This window comes from Pagrus major, chromosome 17, assembly GCF_040436345.1.
Source record: "Pagrus major chromosome 17, Pma_NU_1.0".
NCBI classification, from domain to species: Eukaryota; Metazoa; Chordata; class Actinopteri; order Spariformes; family Sparidae; genus Pagrus; species Pagrus major.
In genome coordinates, this window is record NC_133231.1 from 21,095,895 (window position 1) to 21,117,729 (window position 21,835).

At 43.8% G+C, this 21,835-nt stretch overlaps 1 protein-coding gene across 2 annotated transcripts in view; it reads left to right on the forward strand.

The window, feature by feature from the left end:
* Positions 1 to 21,768, forward strand: part of cicb (capicua transcriptional repressor b) — a 37,405-nt gene extending 15,637 nt beyond the window's left edge. Inside the window, exons 3-21 of one of the 2 annotated variants that reach the window (XM_073484904.1) lie at positions 7,562 to 7,711; positions 7,813 to 7,984; positions 8,538 to 8,649; positions 8,752 to 8,934; positions 9,058 to 9,190; positions 9,310 to 9,488; positions 9,901 to 10,039; positions 10,400 to 10,497; positions 10,591 to 11,611; positions 11,742 to 11,881; positions 11,999 to 12,159; positions 15,380 to 15,570; positions 16,706 to 17,176; positions 17,261 to 17,619; positions 17,713 to 17,870; positions 17,972 to 18,132; positions 18,519 to 18,653; positions 19,478 to 19,609; positions 19,695 to 21,768. In XM_073484904.1, the coding sequence (XP_073341005.1) occupies positions 7,562 to 7,711; positions 7,813 to 7,984; positions 8,538 to 8,649; positions 8,752 to 8,934; positions 9,058 to 9,190; positions 9,310 to 9,488; positions 9,901 to 10,039; positions 10,400 to 10,497; positions 10,591 to 11,611; positions 11,742 to 11,881; positions 11,999 to 12,159; positions 15,380 to 15,570; positions 16,706 to 17,176; positions 17,261 to 17,619; positions 17,713 to 17,870; positions 17,972 to 18,132; positions 18,519 to 18,653; positions 19,478 to 19,609; positions 19,695 to 19,984 (4,385 nt within the window). In that variant the 3' untranslated portion in view covers positions 19,985 to 21,768. The remainder of the gene's footprint in view (positions 1 to 7,561; positions 7,712 to 7,812; positions 7,985 to 8,537; positions 8,650 to 8,751; positions 8,935 to 9,057; positions 9,191 to 9,309; positions 9,489 to 9,900; positions 10,040 to 10,399; positions 10,498 to 10,590; positions 11,612 to 11,741; positions 11,882 to 11,998; positions 12,160 to 15,379; positions 15,571 to 16,705; positions 17,177 to 17,260; positions 17,620 to 17,712; positions 17,871 to 17,971; positions 18,133 to 18,518; positions 18,654 to 19,477; positions 19,610 to 19,694) is intronic. The other variant, XM_073484905.1, reaches the window with a different exon arrangement.
* The last annotated feature ends 67 nt before the right edge of the window (positions 21,769 to 21,835 follow it).

Here is a 21,835-nt window from a genome sequence, read left to right on the forward strand (position 1 = left end):
CCACTGAGAGAGGAGAAACTTTAACGTGCTCACATGTGTTTACACACTAACACATTAGCAGTGGCTCCTTCTTATTCCGCCTTGTGTGTTTTACTCGACATTGAACTGAAAACAGAAACGATCCTGGATAATCGGAGGGTTTCCTCTAAATTATTTAAGCACTGACTGAAGTGTTCCCGGTCTAATATCCCTTTACACACTCACATTTACAACAGCCATTTCATCACCTACTACTGTTTGTTGTCTTTTTGAAAATTACAAATCTCATTATAAGCATTCATTTAAAAAAATATATTTTACAATTTTTGAATTAACTGAAAGTGAGAGTTTGACATTCTTGAGCAGCAGCTTTCATCAATCTATCTCTGAAAGTCAGTAAGGGAAGTGTGCAGGCTGTCCTTTTTATGACTTTGTTGCTTTAAAGGTCTTAAATGAGTGTTGTGTGTTCGTTCTGTCGCATCGAAATCCCGGATTCAACAGAAACGCCAGCATTCTCTGTATGACGACGCAGTGTAACTCCTCGGCATCTCACATACTGTGCTGCATGATCATATCTGTTAGCATAATTGTTATTAACATCATTGTCTCTTGAACAGAAAATCTTTCATTGTACTTCTAGCGGCTTTAACGAATGTGTTGAGAAATCTCGACAGTGTTAAACTCATATCATGTCACACAGTTATAAATGCTTGAAGTAAAATTACAATATTGACTTTGCATGTTTGTAAGTGTGGCATATTCTCTATCTGTCTGTCTGTGTTGCTTACACGCACACACATGCACACACACTTTGTGCAACACTGAGTAAACATGTCACGCTCCCTTAAGTACACGTGAATTCACTTTTTTCGCACTGTTATTTTGCACTTGAATACGTCTTTTTCTCTTAGTGCCAGCTTTCCTCTGTCTCATTTTTTTATTTTCTTTCTAAAAAATTATGACACATTTGTGTTAACCCTTCGCTCCATCGCATTGCAGTGGCTTCGCTTCCCCTCCTCTCCACTTCGCTCTCTTCATCCTGGTCTACCCGGATACGGATACCCGGGAATAACATCCCCACTCCCTCCCGCCCCTGCTTTACGTAACGCTTAAAGCCCTGCATATCCTCCCTGGCCATGGCAACAACCACATCTGGATCACACAGCCATCTAGACTGGCACCAAAGCACATGTGAAGCCCTCAAGACTAACCACAAAAGTCATGTGCAATGATAATCATGTTTCCTATTCGGTGAAGCAGCCTTTGGGGAGATTCTCAAAATGCGCTGGTGCAGTGGGACTCTTTAGGCTGAGGTGGCTCCAAGACTTTGACTGCATGCACGTAAAGTTAGACTGATATTCTGATTCATTACGGCTTCTTCAGGATCCCAGTCGAGCTCACATTCATTACTCTCAGGAGATCACACTCGTAATGTGTTCCTCACATCCCAGAGTTTGGAATGAGAAGAGTTTTTATCTTGCTCAGGAATTTCTTTTCTCTCCTTCATCCCACTCTCCTCCTCTTCTTTGCTTGCATCTGTAACTCCACAGTCTTTGCTCTGGTTTTCTGCTGCTGCCCACCATTTATCTGCAGGCTAGTAGTGCCCCCAGATGGCCAGACACACACATTACAAGTTCCTTCAAACAGGGGAAGGAGGGATAGGTCTCCAAACACTGGTCTGAAGTTTGTTACGTGTTTTTTCTCTAATGCTAATTATTCGTTGTTTGAAAGAGAGAGTGAGTGCATCTGCATATGTAGCCACAGAATGTAAAGGGTATTTTGTGGGCGATGAGATCTGTTCAGTTCCCAGCAATTATACTCTCAATACTCTGCGTTATGTCTTCCCTTTGCAATAAACAAAATAGGGAGTAGCAGTTTTAATTAACTTTGAAACTAAGAAGAAGCTGTGATCGAATCCAGTCTCTTCAAAATTCTCCTGCAAAGCCATCCATCCACATGTCCATAAATCATGTAAAAAAAAATGATTGGTTAACTTTATTTTGATGCAAAAGATGTTGATGGTCAGTGGCAGACTTGTGACCGCGGGCAACATGAGGACCTGTGCCCAACATAGCTGTTGCCATGGTAACTGCAAAGGACTGGTGGATCGAGTTATAATTGGACGGAGCAAATGGTGGGTTGTGGGAGGGAGAGACACGGAGCACAGGGGTGGAAGATGAATTAAGGGATGAGAGAGATGGGATGGGAGAGTGAGCGAAGGCGGTGCTCCTCCTCAGCGTAGGTAAAAGAGGAGGAGGAAAAGTTTTTCTCATGCTAGGTCACGTGCCGTTTGACAGATGTAATTGGGGGGTAGAGACATGCATGCATACGCACAGTAAAAGCATGATGTCTGTGCAAGGAGACAGCCAATGAAAGCTGCCGAACACCTACACAGATATTGCACTGCCAGCACGGCAGCAGGGGGAGATAGTTAAGCTCAGCTGAAGGGGAATTTCTCTTCTTCTGTTTTTTTTCACACCTCTGTCTCTTACTTGTGCAGCTCTTCACTCCTTATCTCTGTTATATATGACTAAGCTCTAAAATTCTGTTGTTTCCCAGCAGCAACTCATGACTACCTCCCTCCAACAGATTTTCTTATCTTGACTTTACATCTATTGGGGCTTGCATAGTTGTTGTTTGACACTTGAAATTGTGTCAGAAGTGACAGTAACACTTTATATTTGAAGTAATTTGTTGATAATCAATGCAGAATTTAGCCGTACACAAACCAAGCCAAAGGAAAAACTCATTACTCTGCTCTGAATAATTGGTCTGATGTAGTTCATTACTAAGAGCTTGTAATGTTTACCCAGGGTTGTAACCACTGAGCAGCCACAGTAATCCCTCATCTCCACCCTGCCCTCTTTTCACCCTCTTTTCCTTTCACTCACACAGCCAAGCTGTCCAACTCCCTGCGCTGAACACACTGTGTTTTCTGGATTGACTTGTTGAGAGCTCAGTGCAGTTGATAAGCCTTAATCTCCTACTCTTTCTCTGTCTATCGCTCTCTCTCTCTCTGTCTTCTTCTAATGCCTATTAGTTGAACACTTACTGGAAACGCCCAGGCTTAAAAGAAGTTCAGGCAGTCATCCCATGTTTTTAGATGACGCAAGATGCTTTACTGATGCCAACAGGCTGAAAAGATAAAGGCACATGAGGGTTATGATGGAGCTTCGGCCCACTGCGAAAATGCTTCTTATTGTTTGACATGTTTGAATATTATTTATTCTTTTCCAGATCCAAATTTAGATTTTTCAGTGTTTTTTCAAGTATTAGAGAAGTGTAACTCAGGGCTGAGAGGGTTAACTTTTTTACTACTGAGGACAGTGGCTCTCTCAACCTCATTGGTCAATTCCTAAGCTCCTGATGAGCTGACTGGCTGGTAGTGATAATTAAGTCCCTCCCAGTATTGTATTAGCCTTATGGATAGATGAGCTAAGCTGAGCATGACTTCTTGACTCATACAGTGTGACGGGAAACCACGTCATGCTTCTTCTTTTCCATCTTCGCTGTGTTATACATAAATAACATAGGTATCTTTAAATCTTTTGCCTTTGTCTCCCCCATCTCTGGCCCCCCATGCTCTCCCCTCCCTCCCTTTAAGAGAAGTTCTGTTTTCACAAGTTGTTTTCTCTCCACCCACCCACCCTCCTCCTCCTCCTCCTCCTCCTCCTCCATCCCTCCCTCCCTCCCTCCCTGCCTCTCCTGCTGAAAATGACTCTCTAGTCTATTTTTACCCTCTGGTCCTCTCCACTGTTAGCCTGTTCCACCCATTTTCCCTCTCTTTCTAACCACCCCTACTCTCCTGTTTTCAATTCTTCCCTCTCTCTTTTCTCCCTGTGAGTGTTGCATCAGAACATTTACATTTCTGTCTGGAGGAGGCACATTTGCACGACTGAAAGATGGAAAAATGTTTGGGGATTTGGAAAGGGCTTTTAATGGTGGAAAATTACATCACTCGCCTCTCTACTGTTAGCTGCTTTCATAAAAGCAAAGGTGTAGCATTTTCAGAGAAATGGTTTATAATCCTTCTCAAGTGAATAAGTGAATGTTTCTGATTTATTAATACAAAGAATGACCCTGCATATTGGCTTGAATGGGTGCGTATGTGTTGTGTCATCTTGACCCCAGAGCCCTCCCTCATCAACACCCATCCACTGTGCAGATTGCATAAAAAGACCAAAAGCAGTGTGGAAAGTAAACAGTAGATAGCTCAATAGCGCCTTCCTGCATCAGATGGTCTTTATGGGTATTAAAGCTTTAGCTGAGCATTTGTAAGAAGGAGGGATCTTGTCGGACTTCTGTTAAGCCATTGGTTGGCCTACATCTGAGTGTCGGCTTTTGATTCGCGGAGTCACGCATCAATCAAGGTTTACTACGACTCCTGTACCAATGACATGAGCCTGGGGTGGGCTTACTGACAGAAACACAAAAATACACATTTTTGACACAATACTTTAACACTAGCTAGTGTTTTAATAGAGATACAAAAGAGCTTAATGAGGTTTGTTTATTTATTGTTGTTTTTGTATTAAAGAAAAGTTCAGTTTCTGTGGTAACAACAGCCGTTGCCCGTAAAGCCGGCTGAAATTTGCATATGACTGGCATTCCAGTGCACACGCTGACCAATCAGGGTCCGCGGCGGGCAGATGACAGGTGGCCGCCTCGGCCAATAGTAGAGTGGAATTCGCCGAAGGGGGCGGGACAAGGCTGGGCGAGGTTGACAGGACGAGGAGGGGAGGGGGACGAGTACAGGGGGGGCAAGCAGCCTAGTTTACAACAAGAGGAAGAGGGAGGGAAAGAGAAAGAAAGGGCCAAGGCTTGCGAGAGACACAACGAGACAAAATTACGGGAGTAAACTCGGGCTGGGAGGTGTGGAGATGCGATACGAGGACTTTTCTGGACCAAAACAACACTCGTAACGCCAAGTATTAACCGAACTGGACGGTGTGCGCGCCGATGTCGTCCGCACGAAGTGGCTAGCTAACCTGCTGCAGACGGACGGACCTCACCAACGGCTTCAATCTAACGTACTGTATCGCTTCTTATAAAGCCCCCCCGTCGGGTGCGGGTCCACGATCAGGGCATCTTTAACCAGCCACTCGGTTGCTGCCTTGAGGAGGCGAAAGAAAAATAAAACTGCGATTGATCCCCCCTTTCTGCTCGCTGACTGGAGCCAGGAGTCTTCACCGCGGTGGCTTTTATCGCTGTGTTGTAGACTCATCAGTTGCTAGCTAACGTCAGGTCTGTGGCCAGATTGGCCAGGTAGGATAGGAACTGGTACAATTAGACACTGGGCAGAGATCAGCTAACCTAGTTTGTAGTAGAGTTAGTGTTTTGAAGCTCTTTGATATTCAAACCTGATGGGTAGCGAGCTTGTAAGCACTGGGTGATGGATGAATGCACCAGATTTACAGTCAACGACATCTGCTTATGCGTTGTAAACACGGATAAACTCGTGTTGGTCGCTGCCCTTTAATAGGTGATTTTTGGATCTTGGTAGGTGTTATCTGTCAGGTTAAGACAGGTGCATAGTGGAGATCTGGGAGCAGGTAACGGGAAAAACAAGTTAGTATTTGATGAAATGCACTTGTCAGACAGTCATCGCTGGATTATTTTGGCAAGCCAATACGTGTGAATACGCCTTTGTAGTTGAGACATGAGAACAATCGCGTTTCTTTTGCCTCTGTCTGTGCGGCGGGTGCACGACCAGGGGCGTTCCCGAGAGGTTGGTCCAATTTGGAGTGGTGCACTTGAAGCTCCGGTTGTTGCAAGAGGCAGCTAAATCAGCTGTGGTTTATTATTTGAATCAGAGAGTATCATAGTTTAAGTAAGCAGCGTATTCTTGGACAGAAAGAGGATTGTCACGTCGCTCTTCCAAGCGCCAAGTAGACGAATCACCTTAGCTTTGATCGCCCCAATTTGCTTGTTGCAGTGCTGTTTAGCCTGATCGATACGGTGCCCTCTTACAGCAGACCTTTAGCTGTGTTACTCCGGAGCTTTATGTGCTTCTTGATACCCGCCGAGCCCACCTGTCTACAGCTGTATTGTAGCGCACAGCGAGGTTAGACATGGCCCAGGAAGACTGCGCATATCTCGGGCGGATGTTCTAATCGAGGCCGTGGATGTGCTCGAGGCCTTGTTAACCCCTTCGTGGCCAAGCTGCTGTAGTAATGTAAACAAACAGGGAGAGAGGGCATCGGGGGTAATTAGACCAAAGGGAGGAGGATCGCTGCCTTCGATCATAATCACCGTATCAGTGGGTCGTCTATACGCTGATGCATTCTCACAGATTTCTTAAAGTTTTGTGATTTATTGTAATCGTTTATAGTACATTCTGTCCACTTATGTTTGACTCTTCCGTGTGCGTTATTAGATTGCGGCATTCTGCGATACGGAGAGATGGACTCTACTTGACAGACACATTTCATTTTTACTCGCATTGGAACTGAAAAAAAGCATACCTCTTTATGACACATCTTTAAAATCCTCACGATGCAGTAATTATTGTGAATGATGACTGCAACCTGTAGGGATGAAACGGATACAGACACCATTGAGCACTTGTCGTCATCTGTGAGCTTCCCAGCAACATCACCTCGAGATTTTTTTGGATTAAAGATGTTTACTTACCCGGATTTTTGTGTGTTGTAGAAGACGAGAGATTTTTAAAAGGACATATCATTATTCTTTTTGGGAGACTCACAGCAAGGATTGAATTCAACCATGTTCTCATCAGAGAATCCTCAGTATCTTCGCCAAGGATTAAGCATGTTTGGTTAGTCCATGTCACTTACGTTACTGTTTATATGAGAGTACAGGATCCTTATTTACCTTAATCTTTTTAGCGAAATGTAATCCTAAAACGTTGAATCAATAACAGACAGAACCTGTTTTGAAAAGCTCATATTTTTAAAAAGGACATATTTTGGTACTTGAAAGTTTTTTTGGAGAAGCATTATTATTAAGAGATTGTTTTTAATAATATAAATACAGATAAGGTGAGTTATCCAGTCCCTTTTTGAATTTATGATGGTTCAGAGTGTACCAGCTTCTGTCCTCCATCCAACCTGTTATTGAGAACAAACAGTCCTTTTGTACATCTGCTGTTGTCGGGGTGATTTAACCAGTTAAGTGGCTGGAGGTGTGCTTCTGTGGCAGCACTGATATTATTCTCTGTAGTTCTCAAAGTACTGATGTTGTTGTATGCATTACATTTATCTAGTTCCCAGATGTTAGTTGGCCAAAATAAAGGCCAGTAGTGCTGTGCATCCAGTGGAACTACACTCAGAAGCAGTGGGCTCTCATTTATCACTGATTTTAGTCTGTTTATTTGTGGTTCTATCACTCCTAAATAATAAAAAAGATGTATGGTAACATCACAAACTAATTATAAAAATGATTAAAGTTGGTGACTGGAGTAGGAATGCATTGCTGGTGGGAGTGTTGCACCGAGAGCCCTGATTTGTTCCCCAAATAAGGAAATAGCATCTTGATATCTGAGCAGGGAAGCATATAATCAAGTTATGGACATCAGATGGTGTCATCTGTTGGTAGTAAACAATGCTCTTTTCCTCTGCAGTGTGGACCAATGTAGAGCCCCGGTCAGTTCCAGTCTTCCCCTGGCATTCATTGGTCCCTTTTCTGGCACCCACCCAATCAGATGCTTCTTCTCAGCCAGGAGAGGGCCCACACCCAGTCAGCCACCCCCAAGCAGCCAGTCTGAAGACAGGTAATGAACACACGTATCCATCCCATTTTTAAAACCGCAATAAAATACATATATTGTTTACTTTTTGTTGAGCAAGTATCTCTTCTCTTGTTCTTCCTCAGAGTGTCAGGGGGTGGCAGCGCTGTCACAGGAGCCTGCAGAGGCACCTCCCATTGTAGAGAGAGGTCCCCTGTCCCAGCCTCCCCCCTCCTCTGATGAGCCGCCTCCAGAGAAGGAGAAAGGAGAAGAGAGGGAGAGGCCTGACAGCGAGACAGAGAGTGACGTGGATGACCCGTAAGTCCGGGTTTCTTTTTAATATAGTCAAGTCATGTCAAGTTACATGAACACATGAAGATACACGCCACACATATACCTTTATCAGTGTCTTCTTATAAAAGTGGTTATGTATTTGTCCAAGTCAGCCTTCACAGTAATTTTCTGTGTGGTACTGTGTGTACCCACACATACAGTAAAGGAGTGTGATATTTTCTGTATCCTCGCGCTAATTTGGGCAGAAGAGCTCCATGCCAGAACAAAGCAGATGGGAACAAAAGCATTCCATCTCTGGGCTCTATCACTATATGAAAGGCAGTGGCCAGGCTGTCAGCCATTGAAATGGGTGAGCTGAAACTGCTGATGTATCTCATGGGAGATGAACTACTTGTGCTCCGTGTCTACATGTGATAGATTTGAAGCTCTAAGATAAATAACACCAGATATGGAGACTCTTTTAATTTAAGAGGGAAAGAGAAATCAGTGCTCAAGTGTCAGATTGTATGTGCATATTGTCCCCAAGAGAAATCTAATAAAGATTACAAACAGAGGGCTGTTTTTTGTCTCCTTTCAGCTTCCTCCCAGGAGTTGTACCGGAGCAGCCCCTCTCTACATCACCAGTAAAGAGACGCACTCAGTCCCTCAGTGCGCTGCCCAAAGATGGAGATAAGAACAGTCCTGGAAAGGTAGTCTTTCACTGCTCCTACCTGGCCATCGCTATTCTCAATGCTCCTTTTATAAAAACTTGTCATGTAATATCTCTCCATTTTTCTTGTACACTCTTTCAGAGGGAGAAGGATCACATCCGGCGACCAATGAATGCATTTATGATTTTCAGTAAGCGCCATCGAGCATTGGTGCACCAGCGGCACCCAAACCAGGACAACAGGACAGTCAGCAAGATCCTTGGGGAGTGGTGGTATGCTCTGGGCCCCAAGGAGAAACAAAAGTACCATGATTTGGCCTTCCAGGTACACTGATGAATTTTCAACAACGACAAAAAGACTGTGACATACAACTTAATTTTTCTGTTGTGCATATACTGTATTTTTGTTTCTTTTTCACTTACTCCTTGTCCCTCTTCCTGTTCCCAGGTAAAAGAGGCCCACTTTAAGGCCCACCCAGACTGGAAGTGGTGCAACAAAGACAGGAAGAAGTCCAGCTCTGAAGGCCGTGGGGTGCCTGGGGGCAAAGACATCAGAGAGAGGAGCATGTCTGAGTCCACAGGTTGGTTTCACTCTGCTCTCATGATATATCACATACAGGCTTATTTTTGTAACATCTGTCCTTTTTACAACATTTATCCTTTCCAGTCTTTTAACTGTCCTCTTTTTGCCCCCTGATAGAGCCCCATTCTGTGGAGCTGAAGGGGGTTGGTCCAGGTTTGGTGGGCGTGTCTGAAAGGAGTGCAGGAGAAGGTCACGTCGGCCAGCTTACCCGTCCTCGAGCCTTCTCTCAAAGTGCCATGCACAGCCTGGAGCGGGTCGACAGGGGTAATACACAGGCCCTGGCAGAACTGGCACAGGTAGGAATGAAACACAGCTTATAGACCTGTAGAGCTGATTGTTTAATATGCATTTTGTATTTTGTTAACATAAATTGAAGACCATTATCACAGTTGGAGACATGAACAGTGTTCTACTGCTGTTTTTGTAAACATGACTTGGTTAAAAAACAAAACTACTTTGTTTTCCAATGGAGCTACTGCAACTTAAATAGTTTTTTCTGGCATATCTGCTCCTCACAAACAATGAAAAATTAAAAATGTTTTTGATGCTGGCAGTTGTAACAGTGGCATTTTTCTGTGATTTAAAGGGCATCTCTTACATTTAATCTTTAAAAAACAGGAGCCACATTAACGCACCTCGCTAGAGAAAGCTATTCTAATTTGTTTCAAATGCATCTTCGCTATAAAGTCTCTTACTTCATTTTTCCAGATGTGTGGGGATGGTGGCAGTCAGTTTTCGAGTCATGCCCCACCCCTGTCACAGTCCCAACGGGGGGTCAGCGAGGACATGACCAGTGACGAGGAGCGCATGGTCATCTGTGAGGAAGAGGGAGACGATGATGTCATCGGTGAGAAATCAGACCTACTTTACTGATGAAACCAAATTTTGGATTACTGACCCCCTGTGTAAATTTCCAGGAACTGCATGCAGAAATCTTATCAAATGATACAATAAGATTATCAATCATAAGTAATAGATTATGCCAGCAGTGATGTTTTGTGTCACTCTGTCACAGAACAGTCCTGGGGTTTTTTGTACATCATGTGGTTTTATTCTCGGCTCTTAACATGATTAAATTGTGTCCAGTTTTTGACCACTTCCATCTTTTGATTTTTAAAGATCTGCCGTCATTTAGAGCTGATTCAGACACAAAGTACAGCCAAGGAATGTCAAGTGTAGCTGTAGTGTATTTTTTCTTTTTCCACAGAGGACCCTTATCCTAGCAGTTCCATAGACCTCAAGTGTAAGGAGCGGGTGACTGACAGTGATAGTGAGAACGGTTCTGGAGACGAAAGTGAACGAAAGGTAACCAGCTTGAACGATTATTTTCCTTCTGTTATTTTCCGTCAATTACATCCATGGTTTCTCTAAATGTATGTACTCTGTCTTCCGTTTCAGAGAGTTTTTGCTCCAGTAATTTGCTCCTCTGCTTTATCATCTTCCTCACAACATACGCCTCATGGCAGGAGCGTCTCGTTGTCCTCTTACCCTTCCAGTAAGCGCTATGATGAGGGGAGATCAGGTGGAGGAGGGTTTTCAGATCACAGGAGGAAGGAAAGAGGAGAAGGAGAGGGTAAGGACACATTTGGTGGGGAGGGAGGAGGAGGAGTGCAAGCCACTTCTCTCTCCCTCTCTTCTGGCCAGTCAGTCATCTCCACCTCTCCAGCTGGAGGGCCTCCATCCTCATCAGTAGGTTCACTGGGTGTGAACCCACTCCTGGGCATTGGTGCTGTTAGGGTGGCCTCTACGGTGGTGACCAATGTAATGCGTCCTGTTATCAGCACGCCGCTCCCAATCGCCAGCAAACCCAGAGACGGAGGCACATCATCCAGCCCACATCCACCTGAGAGGAAGTCCCTGACTCCCCAGCAGCAGCAGCCACAATTTCTAATTGGTTCAGGACCAGGAGGCGGGGCCGCAGCCACAGGGGGTGGGTACTACTCCTCATCATCACCTAACCCTGTAGGTGCAGGCGTGGGCCCAGGTGGTGTAGTGACAAATTTGGTGTTAGGAGGGGCTTTGTCTGCTCAACCCGCTGTACAGCTCATCACCCCCTCTCCCCAGCCTCAGCCCCCCCAGCAGCAGGTGCATCCCTCCACTGCTGTTTCAGCACCGCATAGCCACACCAACGGGCCCCTGCCTCTTCCTCTGCTTCAGCCCCAGTTCCTCCCAGCCTCTTCCCTAGCGCCCCCTGGGGGTAAGGCCATCACACAAGTTCAGTACATCCTGCCCACCCTACCTGCCAACACCCACCCCAAGAGTCCACCTCAGCAGCTCAGCCAGCCAACCAGTTTCTTCAACCTGCCCACAGCTCCACCCACACACGTGTCCCTGGCCAATGGGAAGCAGCAGGGTACAGGTTCCCTGACGGGATATACGTCCAGCTCAGCAGTGGGTGTTGTCAGCCCAGGAGCTAGAGGTGAGAGTTTGAGAGCAGGAGACATGACAGTGAGGCTGAATCCATGACAGTGCCATAGATACATATAGCAGTTATTCTGTGGCGACATGTAATAAAATGCCTGTTCTCCCTCTTCCTGTCTTTGCCTCAGTGCAAACACAGTCTCCAGTCCTCCAGAGTAAAATGCTTGTTCCCATGGCAACAGTACGGACTGCGCCAGCCCCTGCCCAACAGTTTCCCATCGTGGCTCCACCTCTTCCTGTCCAGAACGGAGCTCAGACCGGAAGCAAGGTCAGTGAGCACTTCACTGGCGACATTCACATGAGAATTTAATATTTTGTTAGTAAAAACAAATCATTCGCACACCACTTGCGCTGCTCACTCATTATTGTATTTGCCTTTCTCCAGATCATCCAGATAGCTCCCATGCCAGTGGTCCAGTCCCAGCTGCCTCAGGGTGGAGCAGTCCACCCTGCCAGCCCCTTCCCTGTAACAGTTGGCACAGCAGCTGTGGTGGCTCCAGGATCAGCTCCCTCCCAGGCTGTTCTGCTGCCACCCGCACCTACCAGGTAGGGAATAACAAACAAACTGCAATGAAAGAATGAATTTGGACTCACCCATTTGTGCTTTTTGTTGTGCTCTAGGGCATCCACTGCTTACTTAATAACATCTGGCAAGCTATGTACACAGACCACAACATGAATGCTATGTGAAATAGCAGTTCCAAGTAACTGTGAGCTCACAGTTTGTGCTGAAGTGGCAGTTATCCTAAATTGACTGTGAAATGTGTTTCTGTAATTGCTTGCTGAGACTAAACCCACCCACCTGCCAGTGAAAGAGGATTAAAAACAGGCACTTCATCCTTAAATGTACTTTCAATTCAGCATGTTGCTATCATGTTAACGAAAGTATTTTTTCCCCCCATAAAAGTCACTTTGGTATTCTATCCAGTTAGGAACTAGCAGTAACATTTCAGACCTCTCTTTCTGAGAGATAGGTACATTCTCATTAATGCATTCAGAAGACAAAATGTGATGATCTAAATGCGTGACTTGTACCACCCTCTTAAGATAGCTGTGTAATAAATTTCAAATCTAATCCCAATTATCATTTCTTATGCGCAAGAAAATCTGTTTAATATACCCTTTTACAAACAAAATACTGTGCATGAGCCCATTTTAAGGTAGGAAGAGATGTTCTCACCACTGATGTCTGGATGAAGGCTCATCTCCCTTGATGACATAATTTTTCCAACTCCTGACTGTTGTCCAGTAGTGCTGTGGGGTGAGGGAGAGTTCCCATAATGTTTAGGCATTTCAGTCATGTTTCAGTCGAACTTTCTGTAATGGAGATCTCCACTTTGTTTCCCAGAGAATGACCATGTAACTTTGGCGCGTGGGGTGAGGAGGAGTTGCTTATATCAGACCAGAGCCATTCCAAAGCGTCTGTATTTGACGACCTGAGAATGAGGCTAAAAACTCAGCAGTTTATTTTCAGAATCGTTTTTAAAGTTTGCCTACATAGTGTTGCCAGCCTTAGTGCACACACACTGGCTTGCCTTGCCTTTCCGTTTCTCTCTCTGTAGGTGTCGGCTGTGTTTACTTTCCTCGCCTGCAGTATGGTTTTATGAAGTCCGCCAAAAAAATACCTCATGTTTTAGATTTTTTTTTTTTTCACCCGTGATTCTGTTTTCACAACAGAAGTGAGACGCATGTGGAGGAGGCTTAATGTTAATGGATCACCCTAAACTATCAAACCAATGTGTTGCAGAAGGACATCTCACAAACCAGCAACACTTACAAACTTTTTTGAAACGATGTCATAAGTAGACACATCTCTCTCTCTCCCTGTCTCTGTGTTTCTACGCAGAGCATGTGCGATTGAATGAGGGGAAATTGTCCACTAGTTCATGGATCGTGAATGGCATCGTTCTTTCGGACAGATACAGATTAAAAGTAAAAAAAAAAATGCTAAATTGGTTTAACAATTTCATTTAACTTGGACCTGCCAAAGTAAAGCCTGTGTGGGGGAAACACGGCAAGTGCCTAAAAGCTATTTCTTAAACCAATAGATGAACCCAACCATGCTACAGATCAGATTTCTGTAAACAAATTGTGCCAGTAAATCTTGACTCAGCTCCGACAAACAGGCACCCATTTATGAACATATGCCAGCATCAGTTATTCTGCTCTGGATTACTGTTAATCTCAGCAGTGGTTCCATTATTATCAGTTTCTTCCTACATTATAGTTGAGGTCACGGAAGCCTGTATGATAAAATCCAACTGATGACTTCCTTTGTTCAATCATAACAGTTAGTTACTGTGCGCACACACACTTGCACTGGCAGAATGGCAGCTGATGTTTTTTTCCCCTTTTTTTCCCTTTCTACCTTACCTGCTTAAAAATTTTTTTTTTAAAAATAGAAAAGCTGTTTACATGTCCTGTGTTCATGCTCCAGGATGAATAATTACAAAAAGGACCTTGGAATAGATGGAACAACTGGAACAGTAGAGCCGCAACAGTCGTCGACTGCTACATTTATCGCCAACTATTTTGATCATCGAATAATCGTTGACTAATTTAAGGGACAAAATTCTCTGATTCCAGCTTCTTAAATGTTAATATTTTCTGGTTTCTTTACTCTATGACAGTAAACTAAATTTCTTTGGGTTGTGGACAAAAAACATTTGGCTTTGGAAACACTGATCAACATTTTTTATCATTTTCTGACATTTTTTGACCAATTAACTAATCAATTAATCGAGACAATCGACAGTGAAAAAAAGTTAGTTGCAGCCCGAGACAGCAGCCACTCATGGGACTTGCAGTGACTCCCAATCTCCCTTAAACTAGTAAACATCACTTCACCCAAGATAATCCCCCTACAACCATCTTGGATTTAAATTGGCATGCACAGAAATTGTGTTCTTGTCCAAAATTAGAGCGCAATCAGAAGTCTCAAATGATAAAAGGTTTATTCAACCATATCAGATAGCATGAAATGCCTTTCTAAATGGATAAAAGGAAAATAAATAAATAAGGCAGTTTTATTCTGAATAGACTTCTGTTATGGTTATTAGTGGGGTAAAAAGCTCCATCTGGATAATATCATCTAATTAAGCTTTTTCTGATTACTGTCTTATAGGTGTTGTTATAAAAAGCTGTATTTTCCTCATAGTTTGTGGATTGAAGTAACTCCAGTAACATTCTGGTACTTAAGCTGGGATAAATGATCCCGTGAATTAGGAAGCTGTATAGTGTCGTATGGCACTGATGACCGTATTTCTCAAAGCACAGCGAGCAGACAATACGAGAAACAAAAACTCCAGCAGGGGTGCAGCTGTAGCAGTGCAGCTCTATTCTGGATGTGTTAGTCATGCTGCTGGTGGCCCAAGTTGCCTCTGCCTGCCACCCCCACACTACCTCTCAGCTCCTAGCGCACACACACACACACACACACACACACACACACACACACACACACACACACACACACACAGCACTAGTCATCCAGTGCTGCTCGCTGTGATGTACACTCACCCACTGACCCTCACTGCAGCACTTCTTTTTCTGTCTTCCTCTTTCCTCCTAATCATGTCTTTGTTCCCTTCGTTCCTGTTCTGGCTCGTTACTGTAACTCAACACCTTCTAGCACCGCTATGTCATCTTTTGAAAAAAATGTTTCATTACAAAAATGTCATCCCGCCTTCTTCACTCTCCATATGCCATTTTGATTTAGATTTTTCTCGCCTCTAATCACCTCTCCTTCTTTGTACCTCCCGTCCAGGATCACTTATGTCCAGTCCACTCCAGGGGTCCCATCCACTCTGCCTCTGGTCTCCACAACAACAGGCTCTTCCACCACACAGCAAGCCCTGCCAGTGGCTGGATCTGCATACGTTCCATCGCCCCTCGCAACACTCGGGTTCACAGCCATCGCACCACCGGGACAGACGCTGGTTCAGCCATTGATCGCAGGTCAGTGATGTGGAGAGCTGAATCCATAGGCTCTGTGTTATTTAAGGATTGTATGAAACAAGCCATGTGAGCTAAAGCAGTGGTAGCACTCAAACAAAATCCAACACTCAAACTAAAATATTTCACCCCCTGGCAAATGTTGAAGTTTTCCATTTCATAACTTGCATTAAAACTTCGACTTGTTTTTTGTGTCTACCCTAAATAAAGAAAACACGAGGCTAAAAAATATCCCAATAAATAAGACCTCATGACATCTTTTGGTATGGTGCTTCTAATTAAGCTTCATAAATAGACATCAATTTGTTTTTTCCTAAGATTTGAAAAGAGTCTACTATTTTGATTATCAATTAATCATTACAGCAAGTTTTGTTGTCTACTGCTTCTCTCCGTTTTATATCATATTAAACTGAATATCTTTGGGTTTTGGACAAAACACAACAATTAAAGACATCACCTCGGACTTTGAGTAACTGGGATGGAAATCTTTCACTATTTTCAAAATAAACATTGATTGCAGTCCTAGTATTCCTATAGACTGGTTTGAGTACACTTTCCTTTTTTAATATGAACACACTAATGAAACTCAAAACCTGCTTAGAATAAGCACATAGTCTGGATTTAGGACACACCGTGTGTCCTTTTTGAGCAAGGCTATTTGAACAGGTAATGGTGATGAAATTAAGTTTAATTTATTAACAAATACATAACACTGCTAAATATAAATTCATTTTGTTTAAATAAAAACAAGTACATTTAAACAGAGTTGAATTCCACAACTTTAATCTATTTGACCAAAACAGATTTGTATAAAAAACTTTCATTCGACCATAAATTAAGTGGGCCAATGTTTATCATGAATGGATAACTTATCAATAACATCTATAGTCTTATAGTGCAACAAAGAAGAAGATATGGTGAGAAGAAAGAAAAAGATATGAAAAAAATACAGGCTTGTGTTTCCACTGGAAGAGAATGAATCACTGATCTTTTTAACTAATCAGCGATAAATGAGCACTATCGACATGTAATCATGTCGACATGTAATCATGTGAAAATGTTGTGGATTATCACTGTTAGTGTTACAGAGCGTGAAAATAATATTTGTCCTCTTGGGTCACCTGTTTCCTTCGTCCAGGTCAGCCGCCGCTCCTCGCCCCAGCTCACTCCCCGTCGCCCTCCACCTCAGCCCCTGCCTCAGGCGGCCAGATCGTCACCGCCATCTACCCTCCTTCACCTAGCGTCACCATGGCAACAGGGGTGGTCTCCATGACAGCAGTGCCCCCCAGCGTTGTCTACTCCGTCTCCAGCCCCTCCAGCGCTTCCCCCCACATCCTGTCCAAGTACACGGCGACCCCCACCACAGTCACGCACCCACATCCGCAGCTCCATCTGGACAGACAGGCAGACAGACACCTGCCTCCGGACAGACCCGCAGATCGACAAACTGACAGACAGTCCGAGAGGCAGACGGAACTGCTGATGCATTTGGACAGACAGTTGGAGAGGCAGGCGCAGACCTCCAGCAGTAGCAGCTCAGTGGCACCTCCCAGTGGCTCAGCTGGGTCCATGAGACCCTGCAGTCCTCCACTTCAGATCCAAACACCCGGTATTTGTTTATATTACCCTCGATCCACAAAGTTGTCATTTTAAGTGAACTATTTATTGATTTTACATATTAAATGTTTTACAGGCAGCACACCAGGTACACCCAAACTAACCCAGCTTCCAATCAGGACCCCTCAGAAGGTGAAGGCGACGGTGGCGAACATCCCCGTGGGCAGCTATGAAGGAGGAGGCAGAGGAAAAGAGAGAGAGAGGGAGAAGGAGAGGGAGAGAGAGAGGGAGAGGGAGCGCGACAGAGAGAGAGAGCGAGAGCGGGAAAAGGAGAGGGAGCGAGAAGCCGCAGCCACCAGCCACTTCTCCTTCGATCCTGAGTCTCCATCAACATATCCCACCGAGGAGCCGCCATCCTCTGACAGACCCCTGGAGGGCTCCAGCGCAGCCGACTCCTCTGACACACGGAGCAGGGAAAGCACAACCACCAAAGAGGTGAGAGGAGTGCCACACACTGGCTTTCAGTTCAAACATAATGAGAAAAAAGTTGTTGTCAAGTCATAACATTAAACTGAACCTTCTGTGCAGGCTGGATGGAAGGAGTCCCTCCCCTCCTCTCCTCTCCCCCCTCCATCAGCCACAGAACCCACCCTGCCTCCCCCACAGACTGATAAAGACGGTCCTGCACCCAAAAAGGTCAAAATCCGCCCACCCCCTCTGAAGAAGACATTTGACTCTGTGGACAAGTGAGTTAACACCTTTGTGAATCTTTTTTGTAAGGCTGCAGATATGATGGTTGGACAGTGTATATATACTGTATATTGTGTGTGTGTGTGTGTGTGTGTTGGTCTGGCAGGGTGCTGTCAGAGGTGTATTTCGAAGAGCGCTTTGCAGAGCTGCCGGAGTTTCGGCCTGAGGAGGTTTTGCCTTCGCCCACCCTGCAGAGTCTAGCCACTTCACCCCGTGCCATTCTGGGCAGCTACCGGCGCAAGAGGAAGAACTCAACAGGTCTCACTCATATTTATGATCTTCTGACTAAATGCTTTTAGACTACTGTAGCTGCAGCGACTGTCAGCAACAGATAGTTGCTGAAAGAAAGCATGTAATTACGATAACTTTTTAAGGAATAAAAAGTCAAAACTCTGATTCCAGCTCCTTAAATGTGAATATGTTTTGGGTTCTTTACTCCTCTGTGACAGTAAACTAAATATTTTTTGGGTTGTGGACAAAACAAGACAATTTAGAACATCATTTGGGGCTTTTGGAAACACTGATCAATATTTTTATAACATTTTCTGACATTTTATAGACCAAACAACTGATCGATTAATTGAGAAAATTACCCACAGATGAATCTCACTCTGTGTCCTGTTTCGTCTGTGTGCCTCTTCTAGATTTGGACTCAGCCACGGACGATCAAGTCTCTCCTAAGAGAAAGAGTCGGCAACGCTCAAGCTGCAGCTCGGAGCCCAACACACCTAAAAGTGCCGCCAAGTGTGAGGGAGACATCTTCACCTTCGACAGAGCAGGTAATACACAGAGAGGAGCAAAAGCACGTAGACAGTTCTAGTAAAAAACTTTTCTAAATGGGTAATTGAAATTAATTCCTCCTCTGTTGTTGGCTTTATTTTGTCACTCTCACCTCCAGTGAGAATAATCTATGCATGTTTTCAAAAGTGATTATTATAATGAGAAAAAACAATAAACTGGGTAAGAACATAAAGATTTTAGTTATCATATTATGGAAGGATGAGTCTAAATACTCACCGATGACTAACTCGTGAAGTAGTTTCTGTAGAAAAAAACTTTGTAATGCACCAGATTGTTCCCTGTGAACATTGCATCAGAGATTTCTTGATATTTTTAGGAACTTTTAATACTTTTTGATATTTTTTAGGAACTTTGCATACAATTCTCTGTCTCTACTATGTATATTTTTTCTTATATTTAGCAATCATACATACTTGATAGGCTTCTTTTCTTCAGGTCTTCACAAAGCCCTTATCCTGTGAGATTCTAAAATAATAATCTAAACCTTAAATAAAAATAACATTTTTATTATGTTTTCTTCCTTGAAATAAATGAAATGCCCCCTGAGATATAAACCTATTTTATGTATTTTTTAAAAAATTTTCTTACACCCATTAAAATCAAGAAAGCCTTGTGATTCCCCACCAAGCTTTGGCAAACCCCTAGTGTGGGACAGAACCCCCTTGTTGGGAATGAGTACTATATATTATACTTTATTTTCCAGGAATCAAAACAACAGATGAGATTGTGCAATGAAATATGTCCAGTAGGCATGAAGGGACATAAATAAACCTGAAGACTCAACTCTTTGTCTCTTTCACAGCCACGGATGGAGAAGACATCCTGACAGAAATGGAGTTTGATAAGGTGCCGTACTCCTCCCTGCGACGAACACTGGACCAGAGGCGAGCACTGGTCATGCAGCTGTTCCAGGAGCAGGGCTTCTTTCCATCAGGTAAGACACAAAAACACGCACTGCATACAGAAACACTTTGAGATCGACTTTCCACATTCATCCATGTTGTCTTTTTTCTTTCCAGCTCAAGCCACTGCAGCCTTCCAGACCAGATACTCTGATATATTCCCCACCAAGGTGTGTCTGCAGCTGAAGATCAGGGAGGTCCGGCAGAAGATCATGCAGACGGCCACCCCCTCTGACGCCACGGGTTTAGGCATCCCGGACTCAACTGGTTCCCTCCCTGGACCCTCCGGTTCCCAGTCAGGAGAAGGATCTGCGAGAGGATGCGGGGACCTGCAGGATGACGAAGACGAGCAAGGGACAGAGGCGAGCCCGGAGGATGCTCGCGATTCACAGGACTCTTCTAGATGAGGGACGCTGACAAATCAGTCACACCTTTCCACCCCCCACATGCTTACACACTTGTTTTGATTTGATCCTGATTTCAACCTGTGAGAGTGAGAGATGTTTGTATGCAATGATAGGATGAGGGTTCTTTTTTGTAATGTGTGACCCTTGTACCAAAAAAAAAGGACACATGACCGACCAGTGGCACAAAACTACCACATAAAACACACAAACTATCAATTCCCACACTTGAATTAGCACTCTGTATTAACCACCTTGGAGAAAAAGCTCCCATGTTTGCCAGTGAACGAAGGACCATTGTGTGCAGCTGCACTCTTTCACCTTGAAGAAGAAAAAGGGTTCTTGTTTTTGAACGAAGGGACCTGACGAACCCTATATGGGCGGTTTTAAAACAAGGACGATACATGTTTTGATATTTGTTTTTAGTAGTATAAGAGGAGTAAAGTATCTGCTTGAGGAACAAGCTGTATGTAGACTTAACTGTCTTGTTTCTGCTGACATTCGGGGGCTGGGCCCTCAACAGCCGGAAACTATTTGATTTGACAAGAGAACTCATTACTACGGACCTGCAACGATCAGATTTTCTCCATTTTATTGCTCACATGTAGACCTTCAGGGGAGGTCTACCAGGAAGTGACTGAAAAAAAAAAAAAAAACTGACTGAAATTCAAAGTAGATTTCTGGCAGTGCCATCATTCCTGCAATTAACCTGTCTGGCCAAGTCCTCCCTTCTTGCGACTGACCCGAGCACATGCCAGAAGGAAGGAACCAAGCATTCCTGTGCCTCTCATTCGCTAGCCATGAAGGAAGGAGGAGGGTCAGAGTCAATGGGCACATCCTGGCTCTTAGTCGTAGAGGTCAGGCTGATACGGCCTTAATCCTCTATTGCCAAGCAGTTTTATTAACTTTTTTAACATTGTCATATTCAGTTTGTTGTTGTACTATTCCGATGGTTATTATTATTATTATTATTATTATTATTACTTCTCATATCATTGCAGTGAGCCCCGGTCCTTTCGTTTCCTTCATTTCTACCAGCTGTTGATTTTGTTGTACTAGTTTTTTTTATAAATATATCATTTTGGAGGCAGGTGAGCGATGCTGCTCCACACCTGTGCAGTTCCTCCATTGTAGTCTTCCCTTGACTGGCCTCTCGCCTCAGCAAGGACCTGCGGTGCAGTTTATTTTTACTCATTTCAAAGAGGAGGACAGAAAACACGACGTGGACCTTTATATTCTTTGAACAGTAATAAGCCGTATGTTTTTAGACGTATGCCTCTCTGTCCCTGGCTAAGTTTGATTCTATACCCTCAACACTTGTACATCTCCTTCCTCCACCTCTTCCCTTCCCTCCTTCCTCCCTTTGTCACTTTATTGCTCTTTCCAGACCTCCTTTTTTAGACAGGCGGAGAGAAAACCGGGGGAAGCGAGGGGAGGGTGATGAATCAAAGAGAGCTGGTAGAATCTAATTCTGGTTGTGTCTTTGTGCAAGACTTGGTTGTGTTGTAAATAATTACTGTAGAGTCAGTAGACTCGTTATATTATTGATAAGGAAAAAATCTGTCATTGAACATAAGTTGACTTTTAAGACACCCATTACCAAAAGTAAAACACAAGAAATGGAAAAAATAATAAATATGGCTGTTAATGTTTTTGTGTTATGCTCCTTGTTTTGCTGTTCCAGTATACAAGAGAGGAATTTATATGAATAATTTAAGTTTGTATCTGTATCTTTCAGTATGCAAATAAAATTAGGTGTTCAATTAAAGTGATTTCATCGCTGGAAATGTGAAAAATGGGTTTTCCTTAAGCAGAGATACAAAAAAAACAGAGTGGTGCAAGACTTTTATCTAA